The sequence below is a fragment of the Leptinotarsa decemlineata genome, unplaced genomic scaffold, assembly GCF_025532065.1.
Source record: "Leptinotarsa decemlineata unplaced genomic scaffold, Ldec_3_MD MMD2_tig00000218_RagTag_RagTag, whole genome shotgun sequence".
NCBI classification, from domain to species: domain Eukaryota; kingdom Metazoa; phylum Arthropoda; class Insecta; order Coleoptera; family Chrysomelidae; genus Leptinotarsa; species Leptinotarsa decemlineata.
In genome coordinates this window covers 5834101-5856893 of record NW_027412545.1, presented here as the reverse complement: position 1 = coordinate 5856893, position 22793 = coordinate 5834101, and the positions used below count along the sequence as shown (strand labels likewise).

Sequence of the window (22793 nt, the reverse complement as noted above, 5' to 3'; positions counted from 1 at the left end):
TGAGATTTGGGATAATGAAATTAATGCATTAATACTTTATTTTGAAATGAAATTGACAGATGAAACTTTCAAGATGGCGACTGGGCTCCATCTGGGAAAAAAAATTAATAGAAAAGGGGGTATTGTGACACATCTTTTTGAAGCTCCTGACAAATGCTTCACAACCCTAGAATATAATGTCAATATCTTCAACTACTACAAAATGACGGAACTTTTATTAATTGCCTGAATACATTGACATTCAACTACATTATATGAGGTAATAAGCTTGAGGTTTGTTCAGATGATGCTCGAAATCGTTGCCTCGAACTTTTTGACATATGGACAGCCTATCCGATATTTCACGCCGAACATTTTCGAACACAGTAACGTCAATATCTCTACAAATATATATTATTCTCTGCCGTATATCCAATATTGGAGCAGGTTCAGTTTCGTACACCTTCTGCTTCCTTTAGCCCCATAAAAAAGTCCAAAGATGTCAAATCTGGAGAGGGGGCTGGTCATTCTGTAGGACCTCGACTGTCAATACAAATACCGGGAAAAGTAGTATCCAAATAGTTTCTTACTTGTCTGGAGTAATGTGGTGGTACTTCATCTTGTTGGAATACAATATCCATATCGAATCCATTAGGATTCGCTTCGACGATGAGAGGGTCAACAATAGTTTGCAGCATATTCAAATACAGTTTTCCTGTTGAATTTTGATCAATAAATAGAGGTTCTACAATATGGTTTCCCAATTTCTCAACACAAACGTTAATTTTTTCTGAATATTGGGTATGTGTTTCCCAGAAAACGTGAGGGTTGATGTGACTTCAATAACGGCAATGGTTTCCGTCATGATTTCGCAGAATTTTGTTCTTTGATCAGGGTCATCTTCAGTTAATTGGTGTATCATTTTAATTTTGTATGCATGATACCTATTCCTCTTCAAAAGTCTCCACACAGTAGAAGGAGACACCTCACAAACATTCTTGACGGAATAAGTAGACTGTTCAGGATTTACTACCATCCCAACAATTATATTTGCACTTGCTGTTCTTCCGGAATGGACGGATGACCTGGAGGCTTTTTGTTATGTACACTACCGGTTGTTGTGAATTTGGATACAAGTTCCCTCTAATATCTTCTACAGATAGGACGATTCGAAAAACATTCATTGAAAATCCTTCCGGTCTCGTGAAAGTTACGCGTCGCGCCGTAAATAAACATCGCTTCAATTTTTTCTTCCAATGGACGAGAATTGGCCATTTTAGAGATTATTGACGTGGTACTTTTCTACAAGTAAAACCGAAAACTAAATGAGAGTATTCTAACTGAACAATGTTAATTGTCGTTCTGAAATTTTTTGTCATTTTTATAAACAAAAAATAACTTGCCATATGGCAGATAAAAAAGAGTATTTCTATAAATATCGATATTAATGTGTTTGTCTTCAGGAAATTATTAAATGTTTCGCCATTTTGTAGTAGGTGAAGATATTGACTTCATATTCTAGGGTTATGAAGTATTCGTCAGGAGCAAGATCCCCTTTTCCATTTATTTTTTTTCCCAGATGGCGTCTGGTCGCCTGGTTTCATCTGTCAATTTCACTTCAAAATAAAGTATTTATGCATTAATTTCATTATCTCAAATTTCAATTTTTTGAGTTGACCCGTTCAAAAAATAAAAGGGGGGGGCAATAAAGAAATGCACTGTATACATGATATATATTTAACACATGGGTTGAAGAGTGCCGGGCCTAAGAAAAAAAACTTTTTGTTCGAAATTGGCTTTATTCGTTTTAATCAGTGTTGATATTAGTAAATTATGCTCAGTGTATGAATTAAAATGGCTACTTCAGTTTTCTCTTCAGTACAACTAACGAGCAAATGTGATTTTTTTAAACGAAAAGATTATTATTCTCAATGTATATGACGTTCTCATACACAAAAATTTTTCCTATACCTTGGTGGAAATGTGTTCGCAAATGACGGAAGTTTCAAAATCATCCGTATATATGTATATTTAAAAATGAAAGAAAAAATTAATCAGTGAAATCACCAAAGAAATCTAGGATTAAACATTACAAACTTACAATTAGAAAAACAATACATTCATTTCAAGAAAGTAACCGACCCTCGACAAAATAATAGGAGCCTTGAAAGAAGGAAAAAGTATGTGTCCAATGATAGGCAGAGAGAACTTGTGAAAAAAGGAACTGAATTCAACCGAAAATAATAAATGAAGTCGCTCTCGATGAAAAATGAATAAATTACATGCTGGAGGAGACATTACCTAAGACATATAAGATAGTTTCAACGTGAGAATAGAAATATTTGTTGTGTGGAAACATTTAACTTTTTCTTCCAATGTGAAACATTATCACTGGGAGGTTTTCGTGAGATATGTCAATCAAAATTAGTTTTTATTACTTTCAATGTTGGCGGCAGTAAAATCTGCCACTTTCAGTGCCGCCAGTACTTAAATAAAAACTGTAACCATGTTGATAATTATAATTTGATAGGAGTAAGCGTCAACTTAAGTATAGTAACTTTTGACGTTTAAAGAAAATGAATGTCGTTGAATGTTTGACTTTGATTTAGATTCACTCATACTAGGGGGTTGTTAAGGTGAAGGTTATTTATATCTTGCCGTTAAAGATGCCATCTTTGAGATCGAGGCTCCCCAAAGCGGCCAGTCAATCTTCGACATCAACCGCCGAATGATATTAGGTCTCAATTTTTCTCTACAGTTTTAGCCACAAGGAAAATATGAAACCAGATCCCGAAAAAGCATCCGTGATCCAACATCAGACATCAGTGCTTTTCATCCCCCAAGACCTCATCAGTCTTTGCCCATTTCCATTTACGATGATGCCATCTTTGGGATCGACAGAAGACTTAATGCAGGAAAATCAAATATGAACGAGGTTTTCCAAGGCGGTCAGTTGTAAGAAGAGTTTCCGGAAGAGATTGCAAGGCAACTACATGAAACCAGAGCTCAAGGACAAAAAATTCGTGATCTAAAACTAGTCAGTACTGTTTCGAATCACCAAGGTATATTCAGTGATGCTAGGCTAAACCACGAATGCATTGCATGCCGTCTGTGACTTTTTCAGTAAATTTGCCATTTCTAATAACCCTGGACTATAAGATACTTTTTATATACTAGTATATTCACTTATTACTCTCGTATCGTTCATTCGAGATTCTCTATCCAAAAATCGTGCATTCGTGCTCTCAAATGTTTTTATCGTTCACGATCGTCTCTCGAAAAAACGAACACCGAGAAAGTAGGAGGCGATTATATGCATACATTCGGAGTTCTCCTAAACTGCCTCGCTAACTTTGAATATAAAAAGGCCCATTTACATCGCTTCTTCAAACCAAGCACATAACTTGGGAGAATTTTAATATAGCGTTCGGAATATTCAAAGAAGTGAATTACTTTGCCAACCAGAAGAAGTTTAACGGGCGCGCCATTTTGTCCCTGGAGAAAGCTCACTTTAAAAGTTCCGCTGCGAAAAGCTGCAGCTTGGATTTAGAGTGACTTCATATTACATCTAATATGTATTGATCTCGCGCTTTGCCGGCTTTTTATATCGTTCCGGAGCCATCTACTTTTCGCGGTTTCCTTTCAACTTTACGTTTAGCAAATTCTATAGAACGATGATAAATAGCTTTACTTTTGGTTATAACGTGCCACTTTGGATATACGTTCAATATGAATAAACAACGATAAATTGTTTCTGAGGTATAAGGCTGTTTTCGAGTGGAAACTTCATAATTATTCGAACATGTAATAATAATCCAGAACCTCATTAACACCTAAACAGTATAAATATGTTAATTATTGTCATTGTGTGCCAAACCTCAATGATTAGGTTCTGGCGTAAAATGCGAATTTATATATGTTTACAAGGTTGCGATGAATTTGATTTAACGATGTTTCCAAACATAAATTGCATGCAAATTGTTCTATTAACATTCACACTGTTTATTAAAAGAACATGAAAAACATACATGCCCTTTGAATTATAGAAATTAGAAGGTACTTTTCTTCATTTATCAAACACGCAAATAGTCATGAAATGATGTGTACTGAATGACGCTTGTTATCAAATAACACGCAGTTGCATTTGTGCAATATCGGTTGTATAATGAAACAAATTAAGTTTTTTGTAAAATGATGACAATGTTGAAACCAAACTGACGGATTCTCTTTCTGTATAAATACCATTTCCTTCACCGAACACGAAACAGAAAAAATTGTCAGTGCTAGCTAGAGTGTATATTATCATTGAACATATCATTTAATAGTTATTGCTTTGTTTAATTGAAAAATAATTCTAGGTAATAGTCGACACGAAAAATGTTAAAACAAACTATTTCAATTGATGAAAGGGTTCTCGCATCTGCTATTATTTATTGTCAGTATTAGTAGAAATCTAATAACGATCAATAAATTAGGCAATATGAATATAGAATGAAATTCATGAAATGATTGAATCACTATTGGATATAGAATTGATTAATATGGAATTTGAAAGCTTTTTGGAGTTAACTGATAAATCCATTACCGGGGAATAGTTATTTGATGTATTGACGCAGGCTTATGAATATATGTTTAGGTTGACACTGAATCATGTATAGCTATTACGAGTTATATTAATTATTCAGTCAGTTGGAATTCTTCTAGGTTTTCTCCATTGCAACTTTGTTGTTCGCAAAGCATAATTTCATTTCAATCGCATATTATGTTGTAGGAAGCCTTGAGCGTGAGGTTGTTCTTCTCAGTTGACCACAACATTCGAAGGTACTATCTCAGAACACACTATCCACAAGATTCTTGGACTCAACGATCACTCAGCCCACGGTTGTGAGAAGGGGCTAGTACGATCTCCGAATGTATCGGAGCTGCGGGTCCAGCCGTACTTTGCTCATTCCAATTTTTCAATGTAGGAGTTTGAAGTATCATATATGTACTGGTTCAACAATTTCATGCAGAGATCTTTCATTCCATGGCCGTTCTCAAGAACATATTCAGCAACAATAGAATCTTTTGGTTTCCAATATCGAATGAGCAACACTCGTGTTAGAATGAGTTTCAGTAGATTGTTGGGACTGACCAACGTTTATGGATTAGCAGATTCAAATGATGCAGAAGTCCGTCGATAGATATTAAAACAAAGATATTCCAGCAAAAAGAAAAGAACTCTCACCAGATTCGGATCATCAACAAAACAGGCTGAGCATCCTGGTAGACGGAGGAGAATAATGCCACCACAATTAGAGGAAGGAATTCTTTGAAAAGTTAACGGCAATTCTTCAACAAGTACCCACAAATTAGCTGCACAGTTCAATATCAGTCATCGAAGTGTTTGGAAGGTTTTGCATACACATTTATTGTATCTGTTGCCGCGAGCTTTTCCTAGACGAATGGATTTTTGACAGTGGTTCCTTCAAAAACATGTACAAAATTTCAATTTCACTTGTGAAGTTTCATTCACAAATGAGGCAAGTATTTCAAGATATGCCATCATAAACTTTCATAACATTGATTCGTGGATCCCTATGTTACTGTAGAAAGCTGATTTCAGCAGGAATTTTCGGTGAATTGCCAGAATTGTTAGAGGATGTACCTTTGCTATAGTAAGACGAACTATGTGGTATATGAACGACGGGGCACCTACCCATTTCTGTGTAACCGCTCGTGAATATCTTACTGATACTTTTGCTTACCAATGAAAAGATCGTGATGGCCATGGCCACCTAGATCTCAAGGTTCTCATTGTCTCATTGTGTATGCGCGCGTGTATGTGTGGAATTGTAAATTTACAAGGTGTTTTTCCCAAAAAATCAACTATGGAGTGGGTTGTTCACTAAATAAATTTGTTCTTTTTCTAATATTTTTTACACTTACGGTTTTATTCATTAACCAGTACAATCTGAAACTGTTGGAACTGGTGAACAGACTTATGCAATAAACTAATATGAATTAAGAGGCACCGCTGTAGGTATACGATATTTTCAGTGACATCAGCAGCTTGATGAACTATGACTCGTCTCAGAAGTTATTTCATTATGGAAGGAATATATTCGTTCATGTCACAAACTCACAAAGATCTTTCTATCAAAGACCTTTGTGACTTTAGAGTGCCCGTCATCGTAGTAAAAAAGTGCGCAAATGAACGTACACCAGTATTTTGAAGACTTATCAACCTGTCTTACAAGGAAGGGGGTATTCCTTATTATTGGAAGATTGCTCACGTTTAGCCTATTCCCAAAAAGGACAAGAAAAATTTTACAAATAACTATAGATCAGTCGGTTTGCTATCAGTTATATCAAAAATCATGGAGAAAGTCGTAAACCACCATATCCTTAAATATTTAGAAGGATTCAACATCTTGAGCGATCATCAATATGGTTTTCGGAAACAAAGATCAACAAGCGACCTTCTATCGTATGTCACCCATACTTGAAATAACGCAATCGAGAAACATGGAGAATCAAGAGCTTTGCGCTTGATATCTTAAGGCCTTTGACCGTGTGTGGCATGAGCGTTTGCTGGTGAAATTTCGATGTTATGGCTTGTCGGATCATTTCTGTGTATGGCTCTTCAGCTTCCTGAAAGAACGTTCTCTGCAAGTGGCCGTCGATGGATATCTCTCGAATACTTTAACCATCAACGCTGGGGTTCCCCAGGGATCCATATTTCACCAACCCTCTTTTTATTGTATATCAACGACTTATTAGACAAAACCAAGAATCCACTATATTGTTTTGCTGACGAGAGCACACTTGTCTTGTCATTCCATTTGGATTCCAGAACATCGGCTACGGAAGCACATCTTCACCGGCAGCTTGAGGTTGCATATCTTAATGAAGATCTAGAAGTGATCTAGAATTGTGGTGAAAGTAACCAAGTTCAATTCAATGCCACAAAAACCCAGGCATCGGTTTTCTCCAAGAAGATAAATGATAAATGACCTGTCAGGTCAGCTTTCTGCTTCGATAAGTTTGTTGAGGGTTGAAATGGACACCAATATGTCTTGGCACAATCATGTCGCTGGAATTGCAAAGGCTCAAAAATTCAAAACACTGTTCCGAACCAGAAAACTGTACACACCTCAGCAACTTTTGATGCTTTATAAACCTCAGATCAGAACTTCTTTGAAGTATCGTTCTCATGTATGGAGATTTGCCCCAAACATATCCTGAAGTTGCTGGATTCCATCCAGAAAAGAGCCATCCGCCTGATTGGAGACGCGAACATCACGTGCAACATTGATAGCCTGGAACATCAAAGAAAAGTTGGAGATTTGTCTCTCTTCTGTAGATACTCTAACGGGAAGTGTTCAAGTGACTTGGCACAGTTAATTCCACCAAGAGAGATTACACTGTGGTTGCTCATCGTTTTGAGGTTCAACTCAGTACATCTTGAACTTCACTGTTTAAGAACCCTTTCACCTAAAGAACTGCGTTTATGTAGAGTTAACTTCCTGAGAACGTTTCTCCAAATGAATTTAACCTCTAGCGATTCAAATTCAATGTGCTTATGTTTTGTCCTTAAAAAAACTTTTTGATGGATAATCAAAGAAGACACGAACAAGTTGAGAATCTTGAATTTACTGCAAACTGAACTGTGTTTGTTGTGGAATGACCCCAACGAAAATTGCTTAGTAACTATGTTCAGGGTTGTTTGTTGAATGCAGATTGAGACGACATCAAATTTGAATTTTTGTCGAACAATTATAACCAAATATAAGTTAAGGGTTTTTTTGGAGGAAATTCATACTGAGAATATACCAACAAATCCAATTGTTCGCAAATTTTTTATTCAAAAATTCACAGCAATCAAATATAAATAAATGTTTGTAACTTTTTTATTTGTAAGATGAGAAATGTATTTCCCTTCCAATTTTTCGTTCAGTTGTCAGGTGTATTTTCTTTCTCGTAACCAAACACAGATTTTGTGGTTTCTGTTCACATGTATTATTGTCAACAAAGTGTGGCATTTCCGCTTTTAGCGACGACCTAGAGTTAGCGGTTAACTAGGGGGTGGATAATGCGCCGAAACACTTTACGATATCACCGCCGCGTTCTAACGACCTAATAACTTTCCAGCACACCATCTTGCGGGGCTTTTGCCCAAAAACGCTCGTAAAATTACAACTTTACTGCCGTTTTGGTAATGATCATTTGTTTACATTGTTATTACTACTCATCGCTGTATGATTACCATACTCTGTTTAGGTGAACGTAAAGTACAACTTGGTAGTTCTCCATTCATTGTGAAGTTAGGTGGTGTTTCAAATATAATTTCTCAAGAAGTTCAGGTTCCTTGTTAAATTTATAAAACAAAGTCGCAAAATCGTGGTATACACCATTTGTAACTCGAGACTGGCAGCACCGATTTCTATTTTTGATTTGTTGGATTTGTCTATGCCCGAAATAGTAGAATAACTATTAAACATTTGATAAATCAAGAATATATAATGTTACATTATATTATTATATTATGATATTTATATACTTATAAGAAGGTCATCGAGTGTCTTGATAAGAATAATAATAATGAGAATCATAATAATAATAATAATAATTTTATCCGAAGGAACAAAATACATAGGTATCTATACTAAATTCCAATCATTTACAGATTTGTGTAACGATCCATTTACCCCGAATATGTTATATTTGAAAATAAAATGGTTCAGTCATTTATAGGTTCTGGCGAACCTGCGAATTGATCCATTTTCATTTTATTGCCTAAATATAATTATTCGTGTGGATTCAATCTACTTCAACTAACCTCAATTTATACTTTCAAACTTTAATTGTAGAATATATACACATACATACACACGTACATATCAATTTATTTATACCTATTACATTTAAGATTGCGCAATTACAATCAAAGAAAATTATAAAAAATAAATGAATTATAAAATTTAAAGATAGAATAGTAAATAACAATGCTTTTTTCTTTCAAAATTCAGATAACTAATTTGTTAGGTCCATACGTTTATTGATAGATTTACTCCTAGTTCTTGGTCCTGTTGATTTTGTAGGTGTTAAGTCCATCAATTTACTTTCTTTATACTGTGCTTCTTTTTCTGATTCACGAAGATATTTTGAAGAGTTCACTATTAGATTTTCCACTATTGGTTCTTCAATCAATACTTCGTAAGTATGTAGAGGATATTTTTCCTTACATTGGCTTCTGAAGAGTGTCTTCTGGCTAGTTGAGGATTTTTGTATAACAATTTCCAGACGTTTTTCGATATTTCGTTTCAGGTTTCTTTCAAAATTTTTTACAGATAGCTGTTTTGAAGAACGGGTACAACTTGTGTTCTACGGACAGATTTTTTCTGCGGATTTCTTCAAATTTCTACTTGCTATTATGAGTATCTAGAGTACACTTACTCTGTTTTTTGGAAATGTATATTTACTACATGTCCATTTAGGAATCATATGAAAAAAATTGGTTTATAACTAGCATATTCACAGTTACACTCGGAGCGATTTTAAACGCGTTTGCTAACCTCACATTCAAATTTGATAATTGGATAAGAATACAGAAGGTAATTCATCTGACATAGCACTCAAGAAAGGGGCAAACCATAGACACCATGTTTCGGTCTTTCGATCCATCATCAGTATGGTGCAGCCAAGTGCAAGGATGGGGCAACACTTAATTGCCAAAATAAATACGAATGCACGGAGTCATGAGCACAAGTCAGTGCACATTTGTGGTTTCAGTTAATAGATCTTGTGTATACAAGAAAACTATTAAAGTTACCATGTAGGCAGCTATAGCTACCTATGACATCCTGTCTTGATATGCATACAGAAGATAATTAATCGGACACAGCACTCAAGAAATGAACAAACCATTGACATAGACACTTTCATACAAAACACCTCTTCGATTTATTCATTCAATATGTGTATTCAGCTTCCCAAATCTATTCATTGACAAGTGTTTCAAGGTTTTGGCTCATCATCAGTGCACCATGCAGCCAAGTGAAGAAAAAAATGAGTTAGCATGTATTGCAATAGATAAGTGTTAATTTCAAGGGTCTTATACGTTAGTATTTTATTCCAACCTCGTTATTATTATTATTCTTATACATGAAAAATCATTTGAGCAAATAATTAAGTTTTGGTAATTCCGTCTCCAAATATTCATATTGTCCAGGTTGCGTAATATAAACTTGTAATTCTAAATAGCCCAGGAAAAAATCATGAGGAGTCAAATCCAGTGAACGAGCAGATCATTCCTACGGACCGCTTATACCAATCTATACCATACCATACCAATGCCTTGGTATAACCAATCCCTTACAAACCTAAAAAATTGTGGGAGCGCACCATCTAACTGGAACATAACTAGATTTTCGAATTCATCTTGATTACTAACCATAATTTCTTGAATGTTTGGGTAACAGAGGTTTTGAAAAATTTACAAATATAAAGCAACAGCAAGATTTTCTTCTAGATATACGGGACCAACAATATAATTTTTCAATATTTATGTCCAGCAATTTATTTTCTCAGGAGTTTGAGTGTGACCTTCTCGAAAAATATGTGGGGTTTATGTCTGACCAATATCAAACATTTCGACGGTTGACATCTCCATAAATAAAATGTATTCGTCTATAAAACAAATACTTTTTATGCAGTTTCAATTCGCGATCAAATGTTCGAACATTAACTAAGAAAACTGAATTCTTATGTCAGGATCACATTTAATTCATGTGATATCTTTAGTTCATAAAGATGAAACTTATGTCTTCTGAGGTATTTCTTGCTGGTGGTTATTTAGACTACAGGGTGTTATTCACTACTTATGCAACAATTCCTGTTTCTCGTTCGCAATAGATTATCTTCCCATCTCCTCTAGCTCTAGCGACACTTTCAGTTGTTTGAAATTTTTCGACCGTGTATATACTAATGGTTTCTGTTTTTTCCTCTAAAGATATGTTGCGAAACATTTTTTAAATTTCCGTGAACAATTTCTTTATATACATTACGAACTTTGTGTTACATGTGATCACTAACTTTGGAGCTGTTTCAATTCTCCTTCTGTTACAAAGTTACAAATTATCATTTTCTTAGTCTTCAATTCATACACCAACAACTCCACAACCGGTTATTCAGTTCAAAGCAGCAAAGGGGCACAGTACCCCTCTTTCTATTTGATAAACAATAATGATAGCGCCTTCTATGCGGCGAGTGATGACTTTTTTTATCAAATAGTATTAAAATGAATCCTTTTCATAAAAATTCTGTCCGACTTTATTATCTTGCCCCGTTCAAAAGTTAAGAGGAGGGGGGCTATTTACGTCCGCACCGTATGTAATTTTAGAGTTCAATTTTTTATTCCATGTATTAAAGAAGTCAATCTGCCCTCGGGGCAAATTATTAATCAGTGAGTACATTCTGTATGCGAATGTTTGTATTATCATAAATTATAAGATGCACGTCGAAGATATTCGTGAAGAGACGAACTTTAAACATTTGTGGTGACAGATGTATAGTTACGCTTCTTCTTTTTTGATGGAAGCTTTGCTTCAATCTCATTATAACAAGCCATCTGCAAAATAGTAAAGTGGTCTCACAAGGAAGTAAATTGTAATAAAACTAGAGTATAATACTCCCTACCTTCGATTTGCGAAGACGTACATCACTATTGAACTCAGCGTTATTAGCGATATCTATTTACGGTACAATGAATAACGCAATGGTGAAACAACATACTTAACCGTGAAAGAGCTATTAAAATCCCATCATTATCAAACAGAAATTAATCATGGCCGTTTTAAGTTGGCCATAAAGTAAGACAAAACGTGATGCACATAATCAGTTGTTTAATGCAAAACAACATAAAGCTTTCTAGTTGGATAACATCGTTCTGCTCATCTGTAAAAATACAAGACTTATATACTCTCATGTTTCACAGTTAAACAAAAAGCGCTGCCATAATCTTATTAATTGCAGCTTTTAGAATATCGTAGTCATTTATTTTTTATATTGTAGTTACTCATTTAAAAAAGCATACCTGTAATAAATTTTACTTTAAAGATATTATCTTTAATTATTTATCTTCGGGTTTATTTATGACTTAATATGTTGAACGAGTCTCAAGTCATTTGTTACATTAGCGAATGGAAACAAGAAAGTTACTTTCTGTTTTTGACATAAATTAATGTACCAATATGAAATGTTGAGAAGATGTAGAGGAGAAGGTAATAGAACTTCCATCATGAATTTTTCCGAAATTGTGGATACAATTTCCATTGACCAAATGAAAATACCGAAACATTATAAAAAATAGCAAATTATTTAACTTATTACATCATCAAAATGTAACTCCTAAATTTCTAAATACCAATCATGCTCCATACAAAAAAAAGAAAGTGATCAAATATCTGAAAAACACTAATATGTTGAAAAAACGGCTGAAAGACTTTAGTACGAACAACCCGAAACATGTGTGATAAGTGCATTATTAGAAGAATAATACTCACAGTCGGTATATGTTTACCTCAGTCATACCTTCTACTTTTTTGTATCAAAATATTTCTGTTTTTATTTATATTTTATATTATATTTATATTTTTAGTTATATTGTTCGTTGTCATATCCACATATTGTAATTTATTCATTAATTTTATTAGTTTATTTATCTATGTATTGTATATTTATTCAAGTTTCTATTTTGTACTAGGCGAAAACACACACAGGAAACATTTTTCCAAAATATGTCTTTTGTGATACCATTTTCATTGCCCAAATAAAAATACCAAAACATTATAAAGAAATAGCAAATTATTTACCTTATTACATCATCATAACTCCTGAATTTCTGCAGACCAATCATGCTCTACAAAAAAAGGGTTTCACTGACTGTGAAAACATTACTAACGTTAGATGCTGAACCATATTATAGTCTAAAATTCTGCATTTAAACATCTCAGTTTCTCACAAGAGGAAGTTTGACAGTTCGAAAAGTACTTGGGTGAGTGAATATCAAACAGAGCTTTCTGTTACTCATGCTCACTTTGTTACCGAAAGGTGTTCATACATTCGTAAAGCATTACCCAAAATCATCAACCAATGACAACTCCCTTCACCATGACTTAAGCGATCATTAGATCCGGGAAACATGTGCCCTGAAAAACGCAATGAGTCTAGAGTAACTGATGACCTTCTGCATTTTCTTACCAAGATTTCTGCCATATTGCGGAAAACCGGTATGATCTTGAGGTTCTAGAGAAGGAGAGCATGACGATTTCTATATTGATACAGATAATCAGTTGTTATTGTTATTGAAATTTTTTAGAAATAGTGAAAAGTACCGGAACTAGTTCATACTCCATGGAATTTAGTAACACAAAATTTGAAATCGCTCTGGAAATTTTCTTATGGTTATTTTTTCAACGTTGTGAGAGACTAAGTAATGATATATTATGCCGAAGAGAAGAGGGATAATGACACACAAACGTAGTTATCCTAGTCCAAGGACATGCGGTGTTCGATTGAAGACATAATGTGAATAACCAAGAAAAGTACTTAATAAAAATAAGTAAGACATAAGTGGAACCACCACCTAGATGTGTGACAACCAAGTCGACTTGCCAAGTTTTTATGTCAGTGTTGGGGGTTTGACCAATCAACCGACAACTGCGATAGCAGAAACTTGGGAAGCTTTCCAGGAATGCCATCGGAAAACGAATCCACATGTTTCTAGAAATGATATGAAATCGAAAGTTTATTGCAGTCAAGCTGCTCAAAAAAAATCCATGAAAATCAAAAAATGAATAGGTAGGTACCTAAGTAATATTCTGACCATTCCCATATTGATTTCAACCTTTTGGGCCCCGTCAATACCGGAAGGCGGTCCTCGATTGAAGACAAAATGTGAATGACCAAAAGAAGTACTTGATGAAAATAACTTCGTAAACCACCACCTAGAGGTGTAACACCCAAGTCGACTTGCCAAGTTTTAATGTCTGTGTTGGTGGTTTGACTAATCAACCGATAAATGCGGTAGCACAAATTTGGGAAGCCATACTGGAATACCATCGGAAAACGAATCCACATGTTTCTAGAAATTTTATGAAATCGAGAAAGGTTAATGCAATCAAGCTGCTGGAAAAAAATCCATGAAAATCAAAAGGTAAATTGATGAGTACTATTCTAATCATCTCTCATATTGATTTCAACGTAAGAGCCACCGGTAGACAGGTGTTTCAGCCTTTGGGGCATCGTCAGTACCGGTATATCAAAAAAATCCTTGTGCAATATTCCTCAGAAAACAGAGATCGAGTTACATGGGCATCCTAGCTGAAACTTTCTATATATCTGAATTTTGTTTCGATGCGGGCAGGGTGACCACCTGCGGGCAAATATCGGTCAGAAAACAACCGAAAACAACCCCTTACTGACATTGAATTATATCTGGCATTTATTTGTACAATTATTCTCAAGGTGGACAATTTTGCAGTGGAAATTGTAAAGCAATGAATATTATTCTTTATTTAGTTGAGAATAACCACCTGCGTACATATATGTCAAACACTGCCACTGGCCCGTGGCAGGTAATTCATGGTAAAACTGTGAGACAGAAATATCAAAGGTTCCGACACAAGTGAAACTACTGGTTCTTTCAGCAGTATACTTGTAACCAGGCATTGACGATCATATCGTCTCCATTGGCTAGAATCAACTCACTTACCCTTTCAACAACTTGATGCTCACACCACGATTAGGTGACTTTGTAACGACCATATTACAGAAGTTATCTAACTAGACACAATTTCCAAAGTATGTTTTAAAAATAATAGTTTTCATGCATAGGTTAGGTTAGGTTAGGTTAGGTCGAAAGTTAGTGGGTCTATTCGACCCTCCACCGCAACTCGCAAGGGTTTATTGTGCATAAATAACTAATATTGTTAAAATATATGTGAAGAGTATGCTGCGTATAAATTCTTGCACAAACAAAATCGTTGGTTATTATTGTTTTTAGTGATTTTACAAATGCGATGAATTCAATTTTTTTACAAAGTATAAGTCTGATTTTAAAACACAAAGTTAAACATTGGACCAGAAAACAACTTTCACTCTTATTTGTTATTCAATCTCATAAGGTCTCCTATATGTAATCAGATCAATTTTATTTTGTGTAACTCAATTGGATTTTGATTTCTGTGAAAGTATATTCATGATTGAATATCATGTTAGGTTAGGAATGTTATGAATCACACCTTAAAAGTTAAGACCTCGTTAGTCCTTAGCTCGCACAAGTTTCTCAACTTCTGAGGGTCGTCGTTCGTATGGGGACAACAGCTGATTAACGAAAAACATTTTTAAACGGATTTAAACAGTACTTGAATAGTTGAAAACAATTCGATGAAAACATAAAATGAAGAATCAAATTAAAATTGTACTAATGACAAGGTGATTTTTTATTCAAGGAATTACGGATACCGCATAGTATTTCATTCCTACAAACTGTTATTCCATTTTTTCACGTTCACCTGAAGTTACTAAGCTAACTATTTGTAAAATTATTCACTTCCACTATTTTTTTTCAATTTTCACATATACATGCATAAAGATTTGAATTTCAAACAAATCATCATACTTTTTGTTTCAGCATCTTTCCCTATGACGAGGCGGATAGGACACCCTTACCAAAACAGGACACCCCCTAAGAGGAAGAAGCCTAGAACTTCATTCACAAGACTGCAAATTGCCGAGTTAGAGAAGAGGTTTCACAAACAGAAGTATCTGGCGTCGGCGGAAAGAGCGTCTTTAGCGAAAACGTTGAAAATGACAGACGCTCAAGTTAAAACGTGGTTTCAAAATAGGAGGACGAAATGGAGGTATGTGCTTTTTTCATATTTTTCTCGAAAGGCCGAAATTTGGCAAAATTACGAATGCTTCTCCAAACATTTGTATCTATCTTGTGCTATTAAGGATAACCCCCAGTTCAATTCCATGAGCCAAAAACACATGTCATTAGCAAATCATTATTTGATCAATTATTTATTTCTAATGAATTTCTTATTATTCTTTCTTGTTATTTGATTTTTCTTCAGTATCTATCTTAAGAATCTATAACAAAGCAACCAACTAAATGAAAATCTTCAAAAACTAACTGAAAAACCAATAAATAAATCGATAAAAGAAAAGATGAGAATACCGAATCAAATCAAATAACAAGAAAGAATAATCAAGAATCTAGAAATGTAGGCTTTCACGTCTGGCGTCAATGTTTTGGTTGATTTCCGGGTTTTGTCTTGGTCTTCTTTGGTTATAATCTTCAAACCTTTCAACTGCAACTGCGGCAGTCATCTTCAGTGGCGTGGTCGAAATACTCTTCTTGACACGTCAAGACGTGTCAGTTTACACGTCGAAAAGAGTATTTCTACCACGCCACTGACGCAGTTGCAGTTGAAACCAAAGAAGACCACGGCAAAACCCGGAAACCAACCAAAAAAAAAAAGAATCTATAACCAAACTACCGAATAAATGAAAATATTTCAGAAATAACTGAGAAACCAATAATAAAATAAATAAGAGAAAAGATAAAAATACCAAATAACTTTCTTTCATCATAGGTATTTTTGTTTTCAAGAGTAAATGTAAATAGTTCTGGAAAAATACACCTTGAACTGGTTTTGAAAAAAGAACTGAAAAACTACTTTATGCAGGGTGACATTTTGGAAACTATACATTTGGAGGACACCTGTACACCATGTAATGAAGGAGCAGAGACAGCTCATCATGTTTTATGCAAATGTGAGGCACTCGATCACAGAAGGCGAGCAATTATATCTAAAAGTGGGTATAAACATCTGATACATTCATTCGTTGTCAGATCATTTTTGTGTATGGTTCTCCCGCTTTCTGAAAGAACGTTCCCTGCAAATGGCCGTCGATGGATATCTCTCGAATACCTTTACCAACAACGCTGATGTCAACCTGAGATCAATTTATAATCTCCAACTCTCTTTTTATTGTATATCAACGACTTATTGAAAAAACAAAAAATCCAATATATTGCTTTGTTGATGACAGCACACTAGTCTCGTCATTTCATTTGGATTCCAGGACATCGGCTGCGGATGCATATCTTCACCGGCAGCAGAAGGTTGTCTATCTTAATGAGGACCTAGAAGTGATTTTGAATTGGGGTAAAATTAACCAGGTTCAATTCAATGTCACATAAACTCAGGCATCGGTTTTCTTTAAAAAGATGTCTCCAAACCGGATATAATAATGTCAGGACAGATAATTTCGCTTTCTTCTTCGATAAGTTTGTTGAAGGTTGAAATGGATACCAATATATAAGTCTTGGCACGATCATTTCGCTTGAATTCCAAAGGCTACACCTCAAAAGCTTGGAACACTGTTCCGAACCAGAAAACTGTACACACCTCAGCAACTTTTGATGCTTCTTTGGACTATTGTTCTCCGGTATGGGAGCTCCACCTCTAAGCAACCCATGAAGTTGCTGAATTCCATCCAGAAAAGAGCCATCTGCCTGATTGGAAACGCGAACATCACGTATAACCTTGATTGCCTGGAAAATAGATACTTGTGACTTGGGAAGTGACTTGGCACATTCGATTCCACCAAGAGCGGTACATATCAGAAATACGCGACGGACTGTGGCTGCTCAGCGTTTTGAGGTTCAACTCAGTACACCTCGAACTTATTGTGTTACTTTTAATTGTTCACTGTAATATTTTACATTTATACATTTTTACTTTTTGAATCTATTATATGTGACGTATGTATATACACTTCTGTGTAATGACATGAATAAAATATCTATCTATCTATCTATAACTGTTGATGAATCCTTTCATCTGGAGAACTGCGTTCAAGTTGAATAAACATCCTGAGAACAGAAAACATGATTGTTGGAGTGTGTCTCATGAAAAGATGGAAGAAGAACACAATGCGCCTGTGATACTGTTAAAAATAGTTAATGATTTATTATTCGGAGAAAAATCTTCAATTTCGCCCTTTTAAACAATTTTTTGCATAATTTCAGTTACTCAAATCAACAAAATTTCTCATTAAACTGGTTGAATGCAATTATTTTCTCCAGGTAGATTTATTCGGTGGTGAGAATCCAATCTAATGGTGAGACATCTAATTACGAGAATTGCGCCCCTCCAGCTCTTTCGATCTAATAAGCCCCATTTCTGGCTGCGAAAGTAATTAATGAAAGTGGGCCGGACCCGACCGAATTCGACTTTTGCCGCTTCGTCGCTTCCTGCATGGAACTAGAGGAGGCGTTTCGTTAATCGCACCTGACGTTCAATTATTAACAAAGCACTAACGGCAGCCGCCTGCTGCAATGTTGTGGTCTCAGGAATATTTTAATTATGATTTACATATCCTACTCTGATACTGAAATTGTCATGTATTATGAATTATCGCAATATTACGTCACTTTAAATACTATTAACAATTAATTTCGCGAATTACCCCCAACCTTGTTTAATTGATTGTCTATTTGTGTTATGAGATATAGGTACGTTAGCAGGAATAATTACTAGTAGTTGACAAGTAGTTAATGAATGATGCAACACAGAAAATTATGTAGGTAATATGCAAATTGTCCCTTCACCGCGGTATTGATTACGGCAACCCAGTCATTGAATGCTTTTTTCAGTATTATAATAACACCAGAAGACAATCAGTCAATAATCATATATTCTGTTGAGTATTCACATGACTTTTTATTCGAACGTGAAAATGTTAAATATTTCTCGTTCCTGAAACAAAATAAGAAGCTCGCCTAAAAGTATGCACCATACCTGGCAGTCTTCAGATGAGAACTACCAAAGGTTTGCTCCTAATATGTTAGCAATACGATAGAACAAGCCCGTTCATCTTCTTGGTCACCAAGTAACTTGAGGCTAGATTCCTTTTACAATCTGGAGTTAGAATAATTACAGGAAAAACCTCTCTATTCCTCTCTATTCGCTTTCTGTATCTGGTCGCAGGCAACCTGTAGATATGAATCAAATAATAGAACTGATGGTAGTGTCTTTTCCCTTCCAGTCATTCGCTCTTGTGTGCCAGGAGAAAAAATTTCAGGACCCTTTCGCCCCAATATTTCCGAGTCTCCAAAACAAACAAAGACAGTCACTGTCCAATAGGCAGAACAAATAATTACGGCAACCCAGTTACTGAATGCTTATTCAAGCATTTGAAATTCAACCCAACTAATCAGTAATCAGATATTCCGTTTTGGATTCGCAGGGCTTTTTATTTGAACGTGAAAATGTTGCATTTTTCGCAATATAAATGTCATCCCAACCAGTTTTAGATGCTAATTTGGTTAGCCACACTTGCTTCAAGTGTAGCAAAAGTGTTTTCAATTGAGGTACAATCTGATTTCCTTGTGAGGTGATTCCTAATTTTCGCATTATTTCCTTCTACTGCCCTGACTCAAAATCTCATCCTTGACTGGAATGTTATATTGGATATCATATTAATTTTTGGAAAATAAATTTTACGCCTGATGTTTTGTTTCATTGTCTACTATATAAAATGATTTGAAATCCCTGAAACAACTAAAAAAGACGAATTAAAAATAAATAGCTGAAAATGACAATTATATTAAGCAAAAAAATGTGAAATGAAATAATAGTGGAATAAAATACAAGTAAAAATAGAACAAAAAATAAATAAAAGTGAAGAAATGAAAAAGAAAATAAAAATAAAAAGTTGAGAGATTCCAAGCCACGTTAGTTCACGACGTTTCCATTGTTAGTATCTACAATCGTCTTCGAGTGATGACTGGACTGATTCCTCCGGGAGATGACTATTTATAGGTCGTTCGAGTACTTTCACTTATCCCCGCTTTCTATTTTCCACTTCACTGGTTCCGTGGGAGATGACCTTTTGGCGGGAGTTGGCCATTTTTTGCTTGATGATGGATTTCCATATGTTGCGTATTTCTACGCTGGCTTGGCTGAATACGTTGTTGGACAACATGTATGCGGCTTCCTTGAAATTTCTCCTAAACCAATGTTCCTCTCTGTGTAAGATCTCAGCTTGGGACCACTCGATGTTGTGTTGATGGGTCCAAACATGGTCTGCTATTCCTGATTTGCTGGTTTCCCCTCGCTGTGTGTGTTTCTTGTGCTCGGCAATGCGAACATTCAATGGCCTCTTAGTTTCACCAATACAGGATTTTCCGCACTCACAGGGAATCCGGTAAATGCAGTTCTTGGAATCGCAGTTCGCGTTTGGGGGCCTGGTTTTCGTGAGGCTGCTACGGATACTGCTACTGGATCTGAAGCAGGTTGTGATGTTGTACTTGAAACCAATTCTTCTTATTCTCTCCGATAATCCTCTGATGTAGGGAAGTGCAAGCACCGGTTGTGACGGCTTCTCTTCCTTGCGAATCTCCTGCTGTCTTTTAGCCAAAGTCTTTTCTACCATCGCTTTGAAGTAGCCATTCCGTTGAAAACCATTTTTGATGATGTCTACTTCCTTCTCGAGACCTTCCTTCGTATTACAGAGTCCAAAAGCACGGTCTAATAGGGTCTTGATGATTCCTCTTTTAGTCGATTGATGGTGGTTGGATTCGTGGTGGTTGGATTCGTGGTTCAGATACTGTCCCGTATGAGTGGGTTTTCGGTATACAGATGTTTCCCACTTAGTGTCGGTCATCTTCATCAAAACGTCTAAGAATGGCAATTCTTTGTGAATTTCCTTCTCCACTGTGAAAGTGATGGAAGGTCTCACGTTGTTGATATGTTTCAGGAAGGCATCTAGTTCAGTATTCCCATGGTTCCATACTATGAAGGTGTCGTCAACATATCTCAACCAGACTCGAGGTTTCTTCTGGGCTTCTTCAATGGCCAGAGTTTCAAACCACTCCATATATATGTTGTCTACGACTGGTGAAAGTGGCGATCCCATTGGCAGTCCCTCATCTTGTGTAAAGAATTCGCCCTTCAGTCGGAAGTAACAGTTTCCTACACAGCATCCTAGTAATTCCATAATTACTTCTATAGGTAGATACAGGTTCCCGTCTTCGGATAGCTTCGGAGTGCTTCTTCGACCAGAACGTTGGTGTAAAGACTTTCCACGTCGAAACTAATTAGTTGATCTTCCTGTGCGACTTCAATTGACCCTAGTAGTAGACAAAATGCCTTGAATTATTCACAAAAGACGATGTTTTTCCTTGTAATGGTTGTATTAAGGGAAGTAAAAATTTTGACAAGTATTGAGTAGCCGAGTCTCTGGAGCTGATGATCGGTCTAAGCGGAACGTCCTTCTTTTGGATTTTGAGTAATCCATACAAATGCGGGGGCTTACTGTGGTGCGGTGTTAGCGATGACCTTTTCTTGTCCGAAAAATAGACTTGGTGTTTTTTCAAAATCTGGTACAACTTCTTTTCAATTGATGCAGTAGGGTTCCGTACGATCTTTGTGTATCGTCCCTTCTGAAGAACATCTTCGATCTTTTGTTCGTAGACAACGGTATCCATCACCACAGTAGCGTTTCCTTTATCTGCTGATGTTGTTGTCTCTACGTAGGCCGTTCAGAGCTCTACGTTCTTCATCCAGCTGTTCTCTAATTTTCCATCTGAACTCTTCTGCCTCGGTCTGGTCAATAAAGGAACTGGTGGATTCCACTGCAGTAATTATCTCCAAAGTGGGCACAGATGTTGGCGCAATGGCGAAATTTAGGCCTTTTCTCAACAAGGATTCCTCTATTCCCGTGAGCGGGCGGGAACTCATGTTGATGACGTTGGTGGCTTCATAGTGTGTGTTTCTTGTGCTCGGCAATGCGAACATTCAATGGCCTCTTAGTTTCACCAATATAGGATTCTCCGCACTCACAGGGTAACTTTGGTACTTTGGTAACAGTCGTATATTGTTTTTTCCAATGATTTTATTAGATGAACATCTAATAAAACAGAACAGAAATAACGAAATGTTCAAATATACAAGATATTCCATTTAATAATAATAATATAGATCTCAGGCTTTATCCATCGACAAAACGCGGCCCTGAGGGTGATTTATTTATCACTAACTACAACACATTTACGGTTCTGACGAGACACCGATGTTGCTCTACGTTCCGGGGGATATTGAATCCGTTGTGGGAAACGAGAAGTGCCGAATTTATTGGATCTATTCGTTTCCCACCCACAGACTCATACAAGCTGATAAGCCTGATGTATTCCTTCTCGATCAACAGAGCTGGACAATATTTGTTGTAAAGTTTTCAGCTCTTGGTAGACAAATATCTTTCGAAAAGGTGAGGAAAAACGGATAAAATATCGAGATTTTCTCTTTAAACTCTGCAGACTGAATCCAGACCACTCTGTCGAATTGGTTGTTCTGATTATTGGAGTCCTTGGTGGAATGATGTCCTTTTTACTCTCAATACTTAAAATTATGCCTGCTAGCCGCACTAACGCAGAAATCTTAGCCAGACAGATGCAGAAGGCATTTTGGCTCACTTTGCTTACTCAGGGCACATGATATTTGGACCTAATGATTAGGTACCCCAGGGTCTGAGGAGTGGTCGTTGGTTGATAATATTTGCATGCCCACGGGACTTTGGGTGATAGGGCCTGACCACCGCAAACTTAGGTTAAGGTCAATATAATAATAATATTAATTAAAACAATAGCTGTGAATTGGCGTTGTGGTAAGGCGCCTGACGCTCGATCGAAAGGTCGTGAGTTTGATCCCACTCTCGACCAGATATTTTTCTCGAGAGAACATGGCTAACGGACTATG

The 22793-nt window shown here is 36.0% G+C and overlaps 1 protein-coding gene across 1 annotated transcript in view; it reads left to right on the top strand.

The window, feature by feature from the left end:
* Nucleotides 1–22793, top strand: part of C15 (homeobox protein C15) — an 81866-nt gene that overhangs the window by 21660 nt on the left and 37413 nt on the right. Inside the window, exon 2 of the mRNA XM_023158563.2 lies at nucleotides 15656–15884. Coding sequence (XP_023014331.1) covers nucleotides 15656–15884 — 229 coding nt within the window. The remainder of the gene's footprint in view (nucleotides 1–15655; nucleotides 15885–22793) is intronic.